At 37.1% G+C, this 20,967-nt stretch overlaps 2 protein-coding genes across 4 annotated transcripts in view; one reads left to right on the forward strand and one right to left on the reverse strand.

Annotated features, from left to right (window-relative positions):
- Positions 1 to 20,967, reverse strand: part of LOC120492897 (piggyBac transposable element-derived protein 4) — a 95,562-nt gene that overhangs the window by 47,600 nt on the left and 26,995 nt on the right. The window contains exon 2 of one of the 3 annotated variants that reach the window (XM_089120660.1): positions 16,625 to 16,792. The exons of the other annotated variants lie outside the window; for them this stretch is intronic. Coding sequence (XP_088976786.1) covers positions 16,625 to 16,697 — 73 coding nt within the window. The 5' untranslated portion in view covers positions 16,698 to 16,792. The remainder of the gene's footprint in view (positions 1 to 16,624; positions 16,793 to 20,967) is intronic. 3 annotated transcript variants of the gene reach the window in all.
- LOC148995777 (CD48 antigen-like) lies at positions 3,115 to 12,848 on the forward strand. Its single transcript, XM_089121383.1, has 6 exons — positions 3,115 to 3,448; positions 3,661 to 3,984; positions 4,525 to 4,821; positions 5,464 to 5,583; positions 5,677 to 5,738; positions 6,009 to 12,848. Exons 1-6 carry the CDS (start codon positions 3,400 to 3,402, stop codon positions 6,057 to 6,059), a joined length of 903 nt encoding a protein of 300 aa, XP_088977509.1. The 5' UTR covers positions 3,115 to 3,399; the 3' UTR covers positions 6,060 to 12,848.

Genomic DNA, 20,967 nt, shown 5'->3' on the forward strand with positions numbered 1-20,967 from the left:
CAAATATGGAAACATAATACAAACATCATTCTAGCCTTTGTTGGTTTTGAATACACCCATTTTATCAGCATGGTCATGTGACCCAAAACTGGTGAAGGTTTAAATGTTTTTTTAAATGTTTAATAAATTTTGAAGCTTGGGGAAAAAAAATCATTGTTTCAAATCATTTAAATGTAAATAGCTGAAAACTTTCAACAGTTTTTTGACCTGATGGTGGCGCTAGTTTAAATTTGAGAGCCACCATGAGACTCGCATTGCAGATTACGAACTGAAAACCTTTTGTTGCTTGGCCACTAAGTTTATTTCCACATATTAAAGTTAAAGTTAAAGTAACAAACAGTATTGGAAGTACAAGACTTTTTTCATGATGAAAACCGATGTCTTAAGGTCAATTCACATGCCACAGACGCTGACCTGCAACAACAAACCCTTTGTTGTGCAATCGTGAGAACGTTACAGATGTTGTGTCTGAACTGTGAGGGAAATGGTGGCCTAGACCAGAACCCAAGGTTTCATAAGAAAAAAAGTGTCTATAAGAACAAGGCTGTTTCGGTTTCTGGGTGGTTTAAGGGTCATACATTGTCACTGTTTGTAATTGTAGCTACCATTCTACTATATTTATGCAGTATATATTACAGTTGGTACAAAGTTCAGCAGTTGAATTCTGATTAGGAACAGTGCAAGGTAGCATTTGGCCTCTGAATATTTGTGTGAGTTCTGAACCCCCTACACTCCTACACGTGCTGTACGCTCTTCTGAAGCTGGTCTTTTAACTGTCCGAACAACATGAATGAAAACTAAGGGTGATCGGGCTTTTTCTTCTTTAGCTCCTAAATTGTGGAATTCCCTGCCTCTGAGAATCCCTTTGTGCTTTTAAATTGTCCCTTGAAACTGACTTTTTAAGGGTAGCTTTCATGTGATCCATGTGATTATTTTGTTTGTTATTATATTGGCTTGTTATTTTTTATTGCTTGTTTAGTGTTTACAGCCTGGACTGTTATGCATGCCTTTTAACCTCATTGATTTTTTGTAAAGTGCTTTGAGATGCAACTAAGGCACTGTATAAAATAAAGATTATTATTATTATTTACTCAGTGAACATAATGTAAATTTCTGTATTCATACCTGGAAGAACCCTGATGTTATCTAATGTAACATCACACTTGTTATTGTCAATTGGCTATGTTGAATCAGCGTTTGTAGGGTATTGGAATTTCTGAGAAGTGACATACTGTAAACTTGGGGTGAGACTTGGGTGCTGGACATAGGGGAGCGCGGAACACAACCTAACGCAGGGTTAAATGTAACACAGACTTTTAACATAGTTCGTCAGGATCAAGCTGGCTGTCTTTCCGCTCTTTATCTCTTGCTACCAGAAGACGGTCTCCCGCGAATTTGCGGAAAGTTTTGATTATATATTTCGTGAAGATACTGGGCAAAGAGTGTTTTGACACCATAAAAGTAAATTTTTTCATCATATATTTTTTTCGGTTTCTGAGTTGGGTGTATACGTTTCCAAATCTAACTTTATATTGCCTTAATCACTGTCTTGTTTGCTCAAACATAGCACCGTTTTGAAACATGTCAGCAATTCCTATAACGACTGTTAGCTAGGCTTAAAATCTGTAATACACAGAGGGGTTAGTTGTAACACAGTGTTTCAACTAAACCGCCAAGTGTACAATGATAATCAGATGGAAAAAGGAGCCACACAACTTTTCAGGTTTGACATTTAACTTGGTTGGACTTTCACAAACAATGTTGGAATGTAAAATGTTTAAAATTTAGTGTACTATGAATGATAACTTGTTTATTTATTTAAAAATATGGCATGTTTTTAATGCAATAAACCCTTTAAATTTTTATTCTAAGCTCATTTGTATTATTATTACTGTTATTATTATTAATAATAATAATTGTACATGCAGCTGCCACACACACACACAAATCTAATTTAATTGCAATTATAATATTTTATAATTTTATTTATTATTATTTATTGCAAAACTGTGCAGCCCTTTTCTATGTCTCTATCCATGATATTGATCCACAATAGAAGGATGATTGGATGAGGGATGGCTGTATGGATATACAGATGCACAAACAATATCAAACTATACAAATAAAATAGTACTGAATTATGTGTGTTACACACAAGTGTTACAACTAACCCCTATAATTAACCCCGCATATGGGGTAAGTTGTAACATTTGCACTTCTGTCACTTTCAGTCCAACTGTACGAAAATGGTAGGTCCTAGAAAAAACTTTAAGTGTTCATTTGTAGCAGAGATGTGTATGTTGCTTGTGGAAAAAAAATATTAATCTAACCTAATTATTTTTTTAATTAATTGAGCCAAAACCAAAATGCGTTAGGTTGTGCCCCGCTCTCCCCTACTGATGGGAAGAGTTTATGCAGCATTTTGATTCAACCGCCATTTTTGGCAGTAAGAGTTGTTTGCAATTCAAATTAATGAATGGAGTTTCAAAAAATACGACAGATTGGCCTGCGACGAGGTTTATGCTGTATTAAGTTTATATGTGGAGCAAGAAATCCATGCGGGAACTGGAAAGTTGCGCACAGTTCTACGTCACTGGACTAGAGTAGTAGACATGAAGGTGCACTAATTTTCTCTAATCTTCATTGTAGTTTTAGAACGTGATGGAAACACAGGCAGAAACAGGTCTGGGGGGAAAAGTTCCAGGTAATTTCGGTGGAAATGCGGCTTATGGCTGTCTTGCTGAAAATGAGTGCACAGACAGGGGAATCTTTATCCACCAATCCCGAACCTACTCCTGGTCACTATTCCAAGCGACATCAAGTTTCATCCAGCAGTGTCTGCTGTGCCTCACACCTATCCGCATACTATTTTCATAGTACATGTTCTCTAGAACCATGATAAGAATATTGAGTATTGAATACACAACACATAATCCAGTCCAATATTAGGCAACTTCATATAATGTGAAAGAACAGGAATTAGAAGAGGTTTTCACAATAAAGTTAATCTGAAGTTCTGTTTGTTCTAGAGAGGAAGTGGCTTATCTGATATTTATATCACTACAAAAACGGTCGAAAAAGACAGAGAGAGGAGGTGAAGGTATAAATGGGAGGTATGAGGGCGGGTGCGTGTGTGTGAAGTATAGTGGCTATACGCCTAGATCCTTTTTCAGAACGGACTCAACTGTGAACCCAATGGAATCTTCATTTGATTATTTTTTCCTTTAGTTTTTATTCCTTCTTATGGATATATTCTTTTGTTACTAACAATGTGATGGAACATTTGAACCACACCTGAATGGAAATTATTTTTCCAACCGGAAAACCGGATCGTTGAATGTTTTTTTCTCATCGCATACACTGTTAGGATGTTTATCGTTCATTGAGAAATTCAGGAAAATGAATCACAGTGGATCTTTCTTTGGTCTGTGTTTATTGCTATTGAATGGTACGTCTTAAATACCCTTTGAAATAATAATAATAACCTGCCGTGTTTCTATTTTATTTGTTTATTTGTCAAGGCTGAGTTCCTAAACATTTATTAGTTTGAAGTCCCTTTCCATTGTGTTAAATTCAGTGCAATCTTTTTGTGCTAGTTAATCTTCCTAATATTTTATCTTGAATGTTTCTGAGCCCACTTAAAGGAAGCTTTTTGTTCAGGTGTGTTTGGCGCTGGTACAGATGAAGTGAAGTCAGTGTCAGTGACGGAGGGAGATTCTGTCTCTCTAAACACTGATATTACTGAAATACTGATCGATGATCATATACTGTGGATGTTTGGACCTCGAGAGACTCGTATCGCTGAAATATATAACCAGATGAAATATTTTAATAGAGAGAGATTCAGAGACAGACTCCAGATGGACAGTCAAACTGGATCTCTGACCATCAGAAACATCAGATCTGATCTCACTGGACTTTATAAACTACAGATCCTCAACAACAGAGAAACTTCATACAAGAGATTCAATGTTACTGTCTATGGTGAGTAAATCATTCTCATGATGATTCAGACTGCGATGATACTCAAAAATAAAACTTCTCCTGATTAATCTGTTTTTTATTCATAAGTGCTTAACTAGCAAAAGTGAGATTGAAACCTATTTTCTGCACTCAGTTTATTTAAATTGTTCATTTGCTATTCTTTCGCACTTCCTGAAGGAAATGCCAGTGCAAGGAAGCAAAACTAGTGTTGATATTTTAGCAATGATGGTTAGAAAAGCTGCAAAGACACATTTAGAGAGAATAGAGATTAATAGTAAAAATGAAAAACAATTATCATAAGTATACAATCAATATGCAAATATAACAATGTAATGTTGTTCGTCACAATTTGACAGCACCAGTAACAGTTAATGGGAGATTTTATTCCTTTCATATAATTTCTATAATTTCTGAATATGTGAAATTGAAAAATAGAACAACAAAGGCAGAGTCTGTTGAGCAAGATAATTACAAATTCCAGTACAGTACTAATATTTACTTATCAATGTGTCATTGATTTTTATATTGTATGTTCTCCAGCTCCTCTGCCCTTTCCTGTTGTCACGAGTAACTCTTCAAACTGTTCATCATCATCATCCTCATCAGTGTCCAGATGTTCACTGGTGTGTTCATCAGTATTGAATGTGAGTCATGCGACTCTCTCCTGGTATAAAGGAGTCAGTGTATTGTCCAACATCAGTGCGTCTAATATCAGCATCAGTCTCTCTCTACCTCTGGAGATTCAGTGTCTGGATGATTCATACAGCTGTGTAGTGTCTTATTCATTCACCAACAGAACTACACACCTCAACACTGATCTCTGTCACACATACTCAGGTATCAAAATTATCTTCTAACTTCTTAAATTAATAAAAAAAATTGTGTGTTTATGTTTATAGCTTTTATTTAAAATCCATGAGCGATGAGACTCATCTATGCTAAAAAAAAAAATACAGATATAAATATAGAAAATATTTTCTCTTAAATATTGACAGTTCATTGTTAGCAGATGTTATCAAATATACAAATGTTTGTCTAATAAAGAGCTCTGTTGAATCATAAACAACATAAACAACTTCTTCTGAATAGCAGGCAGATGAACATGTGTGACATTTATAATAAACTGAAGTCTATTGGTGTTTATAATAAAATGACATGTCTTCGATTTGTCCCAAACAAACATCCTGTTTCAAGGAAATACTTTAACAGTGAAACCGACGGTGTTCATCAAATAATCTTTAGTAGTTGTAAAAATAAGTTATGAACTTTATAAAGTTCGACTCTGAGATAGTTAGAAAATAGATAGTTGGACTCTTTATCATGTAGATGTCAAAATATTCAAGTGGCTACTTTACTTAAACACCCACTTAGTTGAAACCTAACATGTAAAATCCCATTTCCATAACTGTGGTTTAACCCGAACCCTTTAGCTGTATATATTCAGATTACAATAATGAGCGTTTTCTCTGTTCACTACAGTACCAGACCAGCGTTCAAGCTTCATGACGGTAATAGCTGTTACTCTAGCGCTGCTGGCAGCAATAGCTGTCGTAGGAGGTTGGATGTGCAACAGAAGATGTAAACACCCAAGCAAAAAAGGTAAGTAATGACGTCCAAATATATATTAAATTACTATTTCAAGTTAATTAAATGTATTTTAGTTTATTAAATGTCTGATTTTTATTAAAACAGTTAAACGTCATGAGGAAGAGGTGCTTTACACTGTTCCAGCATTCAGTAATCTTCAGAGTACGGTAAGATACTGTATATTTTATTTCTGTATGAACTGTGCCAGGGTTTTAATAAGTAAACTCCTTCGGCTTCTTTAAATTCCTGTTGGTAAGCTGTGTGTGACTGAGCATGTACTGACATGCATCTTACTGGTATAACGCCCAAAGGTTTTTATCACTCATGTGTGGGAGTTAAAGCTGTATATATCTGGCCATCACTTGTATACTTCAGTATGGCTCGTCTTTTTTAATCTTCTTGGTCTGATTTTTGATTCTGGTTCTGTTTACTTGCAGGACATCGTTGCAGCAGATCACACAGTATTGTATTCAACCGTTGTGACATGAATATCCAACTGTTTTTTATTGTTATACTGAAGGTCAATGCCTTGAATTCTGGAAATTCCCCCAATCTGATTACTTTGACATCATTAATGGTTTCATTACATTTCATTTTAGAGCAGCTAAAGTTAAAGTCTGAAGTCAGATTAGTAAAATCATTTTTAGTTTTTAGTCCCCCAAAATCCAAGATGGCGGGACCTGTCCTGGGTGGTTCGGAAGGCTCCACTCATGTGCTAGGATTTTATAAACATTTTAAAACTGCCATCCTATTTTTTTTCAGGCTACTGTTTAAGGTAATAATCTGGCCTTTGAACAATTTGCAGCATGTTATCACGAAACAGAGCCGTAAGAGTAAATGGAAACATAAGCAAAGTAATGCCAGCATGTACCTCATCACCTGTGGCATCTTGGTATTGATGCCTGTTTTACTCATGGACAATCCACCAAAGACTCATCCCATTATAATCGACCCACTGGGCATTTTATCAGAAAAACCACAACTATATCTCTTTGGATTCGGTTACGCCGCAGTTTTCACACGGATTCTCAATGATGGCAGAGCCCTGGTCTTCAAGCCAGCTTTCACAATCACAAGGCGTCACACGAATAGCTTGTCCTCAGCTAAAATACTGCTGCTACTTTTGCTATTATCAGGAGATGTTCATATGAATCCGGGACCACTTTCTCTTTTAGAGCCAAACTCAACAGAGCACAAAAACCTTCAGACGGAGTTAATATCACCTGTAGTGACACTCCAGTCGTTTACAGCATCTAAAATATCCCCGTTGCTTACCCTGGCTCCGGTGCTGGATGGCATTTCTTCTGGTGGAGCTGGAGCTGTGTGCGCTGTTCCTGGGTGTCGGCTGGCCGGAAGGGGTTTGTGTCGACATGGATCCCGAGGGAGTGCGTGGTTGAGCGGACGGGCCGGCCCGGCCGTTTTTGGTGGGGACGCGGAGCCGGGCGGCGGAGAATCGGCAGGTGCTCTGGGAGAGCGGGATGGACCCGGGCGGCGGATGGAGTTACTAACTCCGGGCTCAGAGAGTTTGACGGGAGAGGTAACGGCGGCAGTAGTGTTTGATCAGTCTGGGACCGCTGTCATGGGTAGCTACTGGGGTGAGTTGTGTGTCTCACACTGATCGACGTAATGTACCAGCTACAAACTATCGTTTGAGCAATGGCCCGTCAGTGATAGAGGACAAATGTCAACAAAGACGGAGTCCCACAAGGGTCAAAACACTTGCAATAAATCATGCAGTGTTGAAACAGAGGAAGTCAAGACTCTTTCAAACGGTTAATCATGCCAGAATCATCTGGAACTCTGAATCAAAACCTAAAGGAATATTGGGAGGACATATAAATTTAAGAAGCATACTGCCAAAGATAGACCAGATACACAATTTACTTACTGACTCTAATTTAGATTTTTTGTGTATATCTGAGACTTGGCTGAATCATAATGTCCCTACTGCCTTAATTAATATACCAGAATATACTTGCTATAGGAGAGATAGGGATAAAGGAAGGGGAGGGGGCGTTTTAATTTATATTAGGGAGCATTTTAAAAGTGTAGAAATTGAACTGAATGTGAACATGGAGTGCTTGGGACTGAATGTAATTCTCTCTCCAAATATGAAGTTTAATATAGTTGTGCTCTATAATCCTCCAAGTCATGATGTGAATTTTTACAACAAATTGAAAAATCTTCTCTCTCTCGCAGACAATCGCTGTGAATGTATGATATTTGGGGACTTCAATATTAACTGGATGGTTAAAAGTGGCAAACTATTGACTATTGAACTGATTGACAGACCTACTCGAATCACTAGAAAGAGTGAAACTCTAATTGACCTGGTTTTTACTAATAGGCCAGAGAGAGTAACAAAAACTTATAATCTCATCACTGGCCTTTCAGATCACAACATGACACTGATAGTGAGAAAACTAACAAAAAAACGTTTACTTCACCATTACAAAACAGAAAATCCAACCATATCAACAGGAATACCTAAGTCCCAAGAAGCAAATTTTGAACATGATTTAAGGGAAGCTAACTGGGAAAGGGTAATCAAAGAAACAGATCTAAACCACAGTGCAAGCAATTTTAACTCTGTGTTAGGGGACCTAATAAATAAATATACAAAAACCTGGAAAAAGACACCAAAAAATACCATCTTCCATGGTTTAATAGTGACATCCTTCAGATCATTAAAAGGCGAGATATTGCCCTTAAAAAGTCTTTAAAAACAAAAATGAATACTGATCACCTTATTTATACGAGCTTGAGGAACAAAGTAGTATCAGAGTTGCGTAAGGCCAAGACCAATTACTTCTCTAAATTAATTGAAGAAGCCGGTGGAAATAGTTCCAAATTGTGGCAACATATAAATAGATTAACCAATTCAAGTAGACAAAAACACTTACAAATAAACGGTCTTAAAGATGGTCAGGTCCAGACTCATAGTAATGAGGCAATTGCAAATGCTTTTAATACTTTTTTTGTTAATTCCGTACAAGAATTAGCAAGTAATTTTAAATATATCAAGTCATCTCCTGAAGAGTCTGACAATGCTCATACAGACTTCTTCTGTATTAAAGAGGTATCCTGTGATAAAGTTAAAAAGGTGATTGTAAATATGAGCAACTCCATGTCTAAGGACATATTCAACATACATGCTACACTAATCAAGAGAAATGAAAGCTGTCTGTTAGAGCCAATTACTTATTTAATAAATTTGTCAATACAAACAAAAACATTCCCAGAGAGCTGGAAAACAGCAATAATTACACCAATCTATAAAACGGGTGATAAGGATTTGGTAAGCAATTATAGGCCTATTGCTATCCTTCCTGTAGTCTCAAAAGTTCTGGAAAAGATTGTTGCCGAGCAATTAGCGGAACATTTAGAGTCCAACCAGCTGCTTTATCCACTGCAGTTCGGATTTAGAGACAAATACTCCACCGAAACAGCAAACTGTTATTTACTCGACAAAATTAAGGAATCACTGGACAAAGGAAATGTTGTCGGAGCAGTGTTCCTGGACCTAAAAAAGGCCTTTGACACTGTCAATCACACTATTTTATTACAAAAATTAAATCTTTTTAAAATGTCTTCTGAATCTTTGCAGTGGTTTAGGTCGTATCTGAGCGGAAGACAGCAATGTGTTAGGGTAAATGGGGTGAGGTCAACTATGCAAGCCAATAATATGGGAGTACCGCAAGGGTCTGTACTTGCCCCATTGTTGTTTACCATGTAAATGACCTACCAAAATGCTGTCCAGGCATAAACTGTCAGATGTATGCGGATGACACTGTGGTCCATGTTTCCGCTAAAACATCTAGTCTGGCAGGTGAACACCTGACAAAAGCATTAATTAATATTTCTAAATGGCTTGAGTCATCCTATTTATCCTTTAATGTTAAGAAAACAGTCTCTATGTGTTTCTCCATACGAAATAGGCCTTTAAGTGATATATTTGAGGTTCAGATAAAAAAAGAAGTAATAGAAGTAGTTAACGAAGTCAAGTACCTTGGGATAATTCTAGATAACAATTTAAAATTTGACAATCATGTTAAGTACATATGTAAAAAGGTCAAACCAAATATAAACTGTTTTCGATTTATAAGAAGAGATCTGTCTTGTCACACTGCAAAACTCTACATGCATGCGATGATATTCTCACATTTATCATATTGCATTACATCATGGTCACAAGCATCCCCATCCAAACTAAAACCTATTTTCTCCATTTACAAACAGACAATAAAAATTATGGACCGGAAACCTATGAAGTGGCATCATTGTGATGTTTTAACAAAGCATCAGCTTATGGGCTTTGACAGTTTTATTGATTTTAATTATATCAAATTGGTCTATAAATGTTTAAATAATCATGTTTCACCAATGTTCTCTGAATTAGTAAGCAGACGGCAAAGTTCTCAGAGGGCGAACACAAGGGCCACTGTCAGAGGTGACTGTCTAGTTCCAAAGTGTAAGACCTCTTTTGGTCAGTCTGCTTTCTCTGTAAAGGGGCCAAAACTCTGGAATGCTTTGCCCACTAATTTAAAACTAGAGACAGATGGAAATGCTTTTAACAGAGGACTGAAACAATGGCTGAAAACTAAACAACAGTGCTCACATGTATAGTCTATTACTAATACTTTCTGATTCTGATACTTGCTGTTTTTATTTTTTGTTTACTTATTTATTTATCTATTTCTTCTTTTTTTTTTTTTTTTTCTTCCCCTTGTAACTGTATTTTATTTTATTTTCAAAAGCCTTCCGTGGACAGGTGTTGAAAATTAGTATGTATGCTATAATCACTAAAAAACAAATGCATATGGCTCGTCCAATGTAATTGTATGTCCATGTCAAAAAAAAAAAAAAAAAAAAAAAATTATTGTTAATGTGTCTCCTTGGGTCCTTCAGAACAACTGCACTGGATCACACTTGTTATTGTTGGCCACATACTTCGTCAATATGTCTCAGTTAAGAAAATTAACAATTATAATATTGACCCGTTAACATTTCTTGTGAAGCATAAATTGTAATTTCTTGATGACTTTAAAATGAGGCTTTCCATGTTGCTGACTATGCGAATACCCTGAAGGACGCAACCTTCTAAATGAGGCCTTGTCCACACGGACACGGGTATTTTTATAACCGGAGTTTTTCCCTCCTGCGTTTAAAAAAAAAATCTCTGTCCACATGAAAACACAAAAACACGCTATCAAGCGTTGTCAAGAGCATGCAACACCAGCAGGCAGCAATATAAACCTAATCGTAAAGCCACGTTAGCCAATCAGAAGCCGTCAGCGGTGCAAAAACTCTGGTTTCACTGTCTACACGACAACACTGCAACCGGCGTATCAGAAAATACTCACCCTGGCAGGGGTTTTCAAAAATGTTCGGTTTCAGTGTCCTGATACTGCGTTTCCATGTGGACGAACTGCCGAACCGCGTAAAAAAAGTTGCGGTTATAAAAATACCCGTGTCCGTGTGGACGTGGCCTGAGACATGACATTTATAAGTCCTCCTTTACTCTACAATCAATGAATTAGCAAATTATTTTAAATTCATCAAAATAAGGTGCAAAGTTGCTTCCCATACCCTTTCCTCTCTGTTCCTCAGTGTTAGAATGAGTTTCCAGCCTCCATCGATTATTAGACCATCACAACGGTTGAGAAACCAACTTTTCCACAAACACAAAGGCACTTCCTAATAATATCTTCTGTTCTTCCTTCCAGTTTCAGTTCTGCTAAAACCCACTTTTTATATTCTTATATGATAAATTTCTTGTCATGTTTCTCATTTGAAAGGCACTTGTTTGGATAAACCATAAAGATTCACACATTAACTCTCTCACAGGGCAGATCTATAACAATGATGAATGCACACCAATGTGACCGACAAAATAACTCATTGTGTGAGTAGTAAGAACAACAACCAGATGTTGTTGTTTTTTTACAGTTAAGACCTCATAACTGGACAAACATTTTGTTTCTGAAAAACCGTTTGTTCAAAATTCAAGAGAGTTAAGAGAACTTTGTTGGAAGTTTATCTTGTTTGTAGTTTATCTTTTATTGACAGAGGAAACAATATACTCCAGCATCATTTGAGAGTTGCGATTGATTTTTTTACTGAAAAGCTTACCGTCACATTTCAGTTGAATGTTTTTGTCTGATTTATAGCTGACCAGAAAATGTGTAGATTGGGCTGAAAAAATTCACTTTTTTGACTTCCATCCAGTTAACCAGAAGAGGAAGAAAGAAGAACTCAGCTAACAATAATTTGACTACCATATTTTGCTTATCCAAATAATCCTGTGACAGACAAAGACATTTGCATGCATATTGCACGGCAAGAGTAGTGAGTGTAAAAACAAGCTAAAGCTCACTGAAACACTAATCTAAGATATTAAACCACAAAATGTCAATTTATGTGCACATTAGTTCATTTGCAATGGGTTGAAGGCTCATTATTTTCTTTAAAATTCATTGATAAAATTCTACGAAAATATCAACAAATGAATATTTCTAGAATCTTAAAGGATTCTGTCAGGCGCTACATTTCACAGGCTTCCTCTTTTTTCCCCCCTTTTTGTCATAAAACCTTCTTTAAAATGTAATCAGGAATACCAGAGAAACCACTGAACCTTTTTTTTTCTAAGAGCGTATAGTGTTTGTTTTACAAGCACTGACTCTGTCACAGGGGGTCAAAGCAGATGAGGAAGTAGGATCCATTTGCAGCATTTCTTTTATTACACAAACTCTAACGTTCAGACTCAGGAAACAAGGCTCAGGAACAGAACAACTAACAACAAACATTAAGGACTGAACTAACACACAGGTTTAAAAACAGGGGTAGACAAGCTAAACAAGATAACAAGAGGGCGTGGCTAATAGGAAACAACTGGGGAAACTAATAAACATAATGGGGAGCAGCTAAACATAAAACAATACAAGTTTGTGTAATAAAATAAATGCTGCAAATGGATACTTCCTCGTCTGCTTCAACCACCCGTGATAGAAGGACTGAACCCAACGTGGATCCAGCAGATATGTTAGTGGTGGGCAGATCGAGGCTTCGAAACAATCCGACACCAGTCTCAACGGTGACACCTGGTGGTCACATGCAGGTGTTGATCAGAAACCTTGACAACGAGCCATTAAAAAATTTTTTTTTTTTATTATTGTATTTTTCTAATATGTGAAGCTTGTAACCTCTACGCTCCTCACTGTGCATAATGTTATTTTGGTCATTAAAAATTAACATTAATAAAAGAAATCAAGCCACAATGTCTCACTTTTTTTATAGATTTTTATTCTAAAATATTAATTTCTCTGCTGTCGAAGGACTTAGCCTACTTCTTTTTTTTTTTTACAGATAATTTCTCCAGCCTTTGAAAAAATCCTCTCACAAAAACCCATGAAGTCAAGATGCGTTGACTTCACTTTTATACAGATGTGCGATTGTGTGTTCGGTTCCCGACCATGTCAATCAAAAGCTGATTCTGCGGACCATGCCAACTGTCGAAACACTTGTGAAACACTCTAAAGCTTCATTTAGCCGCAGTCACGTGACATGGGTGTTTTGAATCACGCTTCGGATCAGTGTTTCGAAACATCAGTGCTGCGACCAAATTCACATACTATCCGTCCTAAATAGTATTCGAAAATAGAATTAGTACGTCCAAAATCGTAGCATGTTGAAATGAGTGTTTCAAAGAGACCCGGATGGTCTACTATATCCGGTCAGAATCCGAAGTGCAGATCGATGCACACTCTAACGGCTCATATTGCCCACAATCCATCGCACGTTGGATAAGGATTTGGTTGGAACTACAAACACGAGTGAAAAGTGTTAAAAAACTACAAACATGGAGGATGCACGAGTCGGGCGGTTGTGTATAGAGGTTTAGATAAAGGGGTTTATGTTGTGGTTGTTAACCAGTTCTTTAGTGTTAGCTGTTGTCGTAATACTGTTGAAAAGTCACGCTTGTGCGAATGTCTGGGCTGCCGCGTGTTCTGTTCTGTTCTTCTTTAGTAAAGATACGTTTATAACCATTAACTTTTAAATGCATCATTACATTCAAATTGCAAAAACATGAGGAGGGTGAGTCTCCACAAGAAAGATAAGTAGGCTCATAAAGCTTCGGAACGCGAGTTTCAGATCAGCCATCCCTACAGATTGTTACTTCCGCCCCGATGGAGGAATATGTGATTGTGAGGGAGTTTTTTGAGTTTTGCCATGGGGTTGCCCAAAAAACATTTTTTTCCAAATTTGTTTAAACTGTCTTTATATATCAATGGATACTTAAAAAGTAAGTAATGTGGAAAAGAAATTATAAAAATCGAGTGTCTGTAGTCCTCTCAAGACTGTAATAAACACAGCTCAACTCCCACCCCCTCCCTTCTAGGCTCCTTCCAAAGCCACGCCCCCAAAACACATGAACGTGTGATGCTGACTGCTCCACTGGAGGACGTGTTTACATGAAGACAACATATGCAACAAATGCAAAATGCAACATAAAGACAGATAAACATATTGAGAGCATATTACAACAAACCAAACGTGAAAAAACAGGGCAGGTAGAGCTCACGGTGAACATAGGAACAAAGTTTAGGCAGAGGGTAAAGCTAGGTATAAAAAAAGATCCCCTAAACTTTTTAACCTAAAGTTAGATTTGGTTAAATTAAACAAAACAGCTTCCAGCTGCAGATGCCTATTGATTGTTTATCGTCTCAACCCTGGCTCCCAAACAGTAACGTTATACCTGTCGACACCAAAGTTACACTTCATTGCTAAGCCAACGTTAGTTATGCTACGTAACGCTAGCTAGCTCTATTAGGTATACGTGCTAGTGATACATGCTTCATGAAAAAAATAAATGCCGTCAAAATGAAAACAGCAAGATTACCTGTCCAGCAGAAATAAAGCCATCATGGAATCACTTTTTAGCCCCTTGAGATCCCTTGTCAGTTGACTCTCGTATTTCTTGATTTATCCAAAGACTTTTTGTTCGTAGCCTTTTCAAATACGATCTTCCTCTTTTAACTTGTTTGACTTCGCTGCCTCTATATGCAGGTACTGAGAACTTTTACTGTTCTTCCTCTGCCATAATTATTATTACTAGCATGCTTCTTCAAACGAGTGCGCGCATTTGGGCTGCTCCTGTATCTGCAGCGGTGGTATCCCAGATAGCAAACTGACATTGAATCAACGTGGAAACGACGTCTCTCATGACATTGAAACAACGTTGATTTGCTCATCGAATTAACGTTGAACCAACGTCAGACGCGGCATTCTTCAAAACTAAATGAAAATCGAAAATTGGTTTGCTTTCATAACGTTGAAACAACGCGTTGATTTCAAGTTGATTTTGCGTTAGTTTTGAAAGAATGACGCGTCTGACGTTGGTTCAACGTTAATTCGATGAGCAAAACAATGTCAGATCAACGTTGTTTCAATGTCATATTTCCACGTTGATTCAATGTCAGTTTGCTATCTGGGATCCATGGTAACGAGGGAGAGTGACAGTCGCCCCAGCCAATCACGTCTTTCGTCCCGGATGGAATAATGAGCTGTGTTTATTACAGTCCTGACAGAACTACAGACACTCGATGTTTATCATGTCTTTTCCAGATTACTTACATTTTAATTATGGATTGATATATAAAGACAGTTTAAAGAAATTTGGAGGTTTAAAAATTATTTTTGGGGATTTCTACCTACCCTGGCTTTAAAGGACATGTTGGCCAGGGACTTAAAGGGATAGTTCACTTTGAAATTACATTTTTGATATGTTATAGCTCACCTCAGTGGCATCCAAGATGTAGGTGTCTTTGTTTCCACAGTATTTTCAATTTTGACATTTTTCGGTCAAACCGGTGTTGTCTGTCAGTCATATAATACAGGTATGGGGGTATAAACATAAGCTGAAAATGAAATCTGTTGTTTTATTCAGAAGCAGAAGTGTATAAAATGATGTCGGATACAATGTTCACTAGATGGCATCTGCAGTACACTATGTTATTTAAAAAAGTCAATGCTCTTTATTGCGTTGGTTTGTACAAAGAGAAGTTGTAATTGGTAGGGTTTTATTCCTAACAACATGCACAAAAGCATCTGCAGAATTTAGGCAACAAAACAAATCAGGAACTCGAGCACCATAATAAAAAAAATAAAAAAAACTCCCCACACCAAAGACACACTATATACAATGGCCTGAATTAGCATTAAACCAGATGACAATCTCATTATCAAATTGGAAACAGTTCCCTCACAAAACACTTAATTTAAACATGAACAGCTATCAAACACAACTTTCCGATGCTCTTCGAAATTCAATGAGAAATCATAATCCTCAAAATACGCATCGTTAGAATCAGAGGTGGCGAGTCGTGTTTCGCCTTGTGAAGATTGTGGACTGTCGCTCTTAGCAATAACGGTACCCTCACAATAACGGATAGAGATCCACTTTTGTGGCACGACAGTCGCGTGTTGTCGCGACGCCTCCCCACATTTGTACTTTGATGGGCGTGGTTTTGAGCCAGCGGCCAGTCTAGAACAGAGGACCTTCGAGAGACTTCCCCCCGTCTCCATATGCTCTACTTCTATTGGATAGTCGCGGCGCGTTCAACGGAATTCATTTGCATAAAGATGGGCATCGGCCAGCTTTTTGACGCGCAGCATTTTCCAAATGAAGCGACGCCTTCAAAGTCGCGTGACGTCACCCAGAGGAATAAAGAGACTTCTGTCGCACCACGCTCCACTTTATTCCTCTGGGTGACGTCATGCGACTTTGAAGGCGGCGCTTCATTTGGAAAATGCTGCGCGTCAAAAACCATGAGTACACACAGAGTATTGGATTTGGATCAGTGCCTCGCTATTGACAACCAATATACATGATTCACTTGAGTTTTAGGATATTTTTACCCAGTTTATTTTACTTTAACTTTGTTATAGTACATCTCTATAGCTCTTTGACTACAACCACAAAATCTGTTGAACTGCTTGAAGTTTTATAACCTTAAATGTTCTTCAACATAATTAATCCAAAATAAACACCAACCTCTTTGTTCTTCAGTCTCTTCATGTCCCATCCTGCAGGATTCTGGATCACTCATGTTCTCGCTGTTCTCCATCTTCACTTCTAGACTGATGGGAACGATCCAGCATTTATTGGTGAACTGCTGTGGGAGGAGCTTCACTGAATCACCGTGTGGGGGGAGGAGCAGATCTGACAAAATCAAGATTAAATGATCAAATTTGGTTTCACAATTGTACACATTGTATGTATTTATGTTCATCTATCAAAATGTGCATTTGTACAAGACATGTCGAAAAATATTAATATATACCAGGATTAAAATAATCCAAATATAAAGAGAATGTAAGAATATATTGAAGGAGGTGGATTGGAATCCACTGCTGCTTCAGTGTACATGTAATGATGAGTAATTATAATCAAGGTATTAATCAATATTTTTCCTTCTAAATATATTAAATGAGTTGAATGACTTCTCTAGGCCTGTGAGATTTTACTTTGTTATAGAAGTTATAGTGTGACGACTGAAATGTTATTTTCAAATGTCTGTATTTGATATCTGAATGCAGTAACAGTGCTTGCTCATTTAGCCCGGTTTCCAGAAATGAAATCGGGATTTGTGTTTGAGAAAGGTCTAAAAGTCTCCTGTTTATAGTTAGAGCCTGGCCAAATCCAACCATGGAAAAGCAGTGTGTTGGTGTGTGTGTTAGTCTTCTAGGTTGCAAGTTAAGGAACCACTGGCATTATTGGAGATAATGGTGATATTTCAATTATTGGAGATATTGTTGATATTTTTAGATATTTACATTTTTTATCAATTGTTTTTTAGTTTGTAGTTGTTTTTACATCAAACATGGTTTATCAGAGACCATAAATAAATAGTATTTTTTTAAAGCAGTGATTATGTAGTTTGTGTCAGTCTGTTCACACCTGTGAAATGAGCTTTAAGTGTCAGTTTACAGGTGATTGAAGTCACCAGCATAATGAATGAGCTGAAGACTATTAGACATTCAAAATAGAGGCTTTTAGTAGCTGTTAATAGTGACACTCCTGACACAAGCGTTACAGGATCATCAGCAGAGATCTGACTATATTTGAGTCAGGAGATGCTGAACTACTAAAAATATGCTTTTTCATGATATTGTTTCTCATAATCTGAGACGAATAAAACATCAGTACAAAAAAATACAAATTCATATGGCACCCATCTTTGCAGTAGTTTTTTTTTTCTTTTCTGCTTTTATTTGAGATCATTTTATTCTCCACTATTCAGATAAATAATAGCCTACCCTAACAGTGGGATGAAATGTTCATTTGAACCTAAATTTAGTTTGATTTTCCAATAACATTAGCAATAAATTTAAAAAAAAATCATTTATTTCTCATAGACACAGCATAAAATAATTAGTAGTAACTTAAAATGTAAAATGGTTATTCAATTTCATTTTAACAATAATTTATTTTATTACATAAAATTGTGTAAATATAGAAAGCACTGTAAACTTCCAATCTTATTCCACAAGAGTGAGCCAACACGGTGCACATTATAGACATCTTCCCAGTAAACACAAAACACTTTTCACAAAAGAGGGTAGTATCTTATGTATGGAATTGGGTGAAGCAATAAATAAAACCCACGGCCAAAACTCTGGTCTTTATAATCTCTGACTACGCCACCTGAGAAAGTTCATCTCAAGAATTGAACACGCAGATTCTAATCATGCGAATCAGAGACAATGGTAGTCGTACAGAAAAAGTGTATTAACCCTCCTGTTACCCTCAAATCTGATAACACTTATTACCCTCTGGGATCAATTTGAGCTCCATAATATGATTTTTTTTTTTTTTTTTTTTTTTTTTACAAAAGCTTGTCTCAATTAATTTATGTCTTTTGTTGACAACTTAAGTAACCTTTTAAGTTGACATCCACCCACCAACCCCCTCTCCACCCCACCTAACCCCTTATACATTCAGAATACCCATTGCACGACTATGGACAAATGTACAAATCAACATAAAATCCAACTGATTGACCTAAAATTGTAAAAGTATAAATATATCTGGTGTTTTGTTTTTTTTATAATATTTCTAAGTATAGATTTTTGTAATCTATAACATTTTGAAAGAAAAACTATTTATTTTATCAAGGATAGTAACACGAGTTATGTTTGGGGTCAGTCTCGCAAAAAATATGTTTTCCCCTCCCACATGGCACGGGAAACATCAAAGTTCTCACAAAAATGACGTTTTTCAATGCACAGGAAAGAATTATTAGTTATCTTGAGAATTATGTCACATGTCATGTGAGCTACTAGTAGTTCTCGCAATACTACAGATATGGTTCTGTTTGGTTAGAGCCCTAAAACAGATGGAAGTTTTTTTGAAATTGATATTGAATATATAAAATTACAATGAACATTATAAATTCAAAGTATAACATGTTATAGTGACCACAATAAAACAACCAAAACAAATGTGTATGAAAATTTGTATATTTCTTCTGTTTTATTATACATCTAAAAGAGCCTGGGGTCAAATTGACCCCAAGGAACACCGATGCTACAAAATGTGTACAGGACTTTGAAAAAATATTAGCAGGTCAATTTTATGTTTACAGAGTTGTCCCCGTTAAATAAAAAAAAGTAATCAAATCTGAAGCAAAAAAATTAATAAAAGTATGTTTTTACAGACGTTAAACATTGAATGGGGTAAAATTGACCTTCAAGGATAATAGGAGGGTTAAGTGTCAAGACACAATAGTTATAAAAGGTGTTGACCAGCAGTCACTCTTCATCTATTTGTTAGATTCTATCGTTGGCAGCAGAGGAACCTCGGCTTAATAACAGGGCAGTCTCAAGATATCACCCTAATGCCTGGTTCAGATTACACTATTTTTGTTTGTTTGTTACGATAGTCACTGTGTCAGATTACGCGATTTTGACTCCTAAAATCTTGTCGTGTTGTGGACAAGACATGTCAAACTACACCCCAGGTAGCAAACCGACGTTGGCCCAACGTCTGTTTGCTACCTGGGACGTTGCTTCCCAGATAGCAAACTGACATTGAATCAACGTGGAAATATGACATCGAAACAACGTTGATCTGACATTGTTTTGCTCATCGAATTAATGTTGAACCAACGTCAGACGCGTCATTCTTTCAAAACTAACGGAAAATCAACTTGAAATCAATGTTGTTTCAACGTTATGAAAGCAAACCAATTTTCGATTTTCATTTTGAAGAATGCCGTGTCTGACGTTGGTTCAACGTTAATTCGATGAGCAAAATCAACGTTGTTTCAATGTCATGAGAGACGTCATTTCCACGTTTATTCAATGTCAGTTTGCTGTCTGGGTTGTCATCGCATGCCGTCTTTAACGAGGCGCGTGATGTCATCGAGAAAGTGAAACTAGTAGCGAGTGCCGTCCGGAAACGAACGTAAACAAACAATGAATGAAACATTGAGTGTCCTGTGTTCAGAAAAAAAGAAAATGAAAAAAGAAAGAAAACCCGACAATGGACACATTCCTGGATTGCTCGGAATTGCCTTTTCAGCGTGAGAAATACACGGTGTGGCGTGTGAGCGTGTGAACTGGTTGAATTGCGTGTGTCTCACGGCCATTGCGTGAGACTTGAGAACCCTGCTTGAAGAGGACAGTATGGGCTGTCAATCCTCCAAAGAGAACTTGAGGTAAACTATTATTTTCTTATATATTTTACTTTTAGTTTTAACGTTAGCACCATCGTCTCTCTTTCGTTTTGCCATTTTTTAAAGTTGTGTACGGAAAAGCTTCTGTGCTCCTATTGGTCAACCTCACACATATGACGGAACCGTCGTGGATGACCGTTAAAAACATTAAACATGCTAGTCTTTGTGTCGTGATGTAGTGAAGCATCGCAGACGCGACGTAGGTTGTCGCCCATTATGACACACAATACGAGATGATACGATCGAATCTTGCGTCCCGACGCCCGTTGTCGTTTACGAATCCCAACGACACCCTACGTCAAACGGATCATGCCAAAATCGAGCTAAAATTGTGTAATGACAATAAAATAAAATTGTGTGAACCAGGCATAATGAGGCATAATGAATCACTATATTCACAATGCACAAACACACCAATACACACTCAGCAACTCAAGACAGAGAAGACCAGGACACACAGTGAGGATGCCACCACCAAAAGGTCACTCATCTGCCCCCCAGGTCCTGCCATCAAACGAAAGACGACATTAAAGGAGTAGTTCACTTTAAAAAAAAAACTTTTGTTGACATAGGCTAACAGTCTTCATTTTAATTCAAAATACTGTCAACAAAACCGTTAGCTTAATGATCCAACTTTTGTAGGGCTGTAGCCTACCCC

Source organism: Pimephales promelas, chromosome 2, assembly GCF_988280905.1.
Source record: "Pimephales promelas chromosome 2, fPimPro1.hap1.1, whole genome shotgun sequence".
Lineage (NCBI taxonomy): Eukaryota > Metazoa > Chordata > Actinopteri > Cypriniformes > Leuciscidae > Pimephales > Pimephales promelas.

Bases quoted from the DNA above. Each gene is read 5' to 3' on its own strand.
- LOC148995777 (XM_089121383.1), top strand. From the start codon at position 3,400: ATGAATCACAGTGGATCTTTCTTTGGTCTGTGTTTATTGCTATTGAAT. The intron at 3,449-3,660 runs GTACGTCTTAAA...CTTTTTGTTCAG, and splicing joins GTGTTTATTGCTATTGAATG to GTGTGTTTGGCGCTGGTACA. The intron at 5,584-5,676 runs GTAAGTAATGAC...TTATTAAAACAG, and splicing joins TAAACACCCAAGCAAAAAAG to TTAAACGTCATGAGGAAGAG.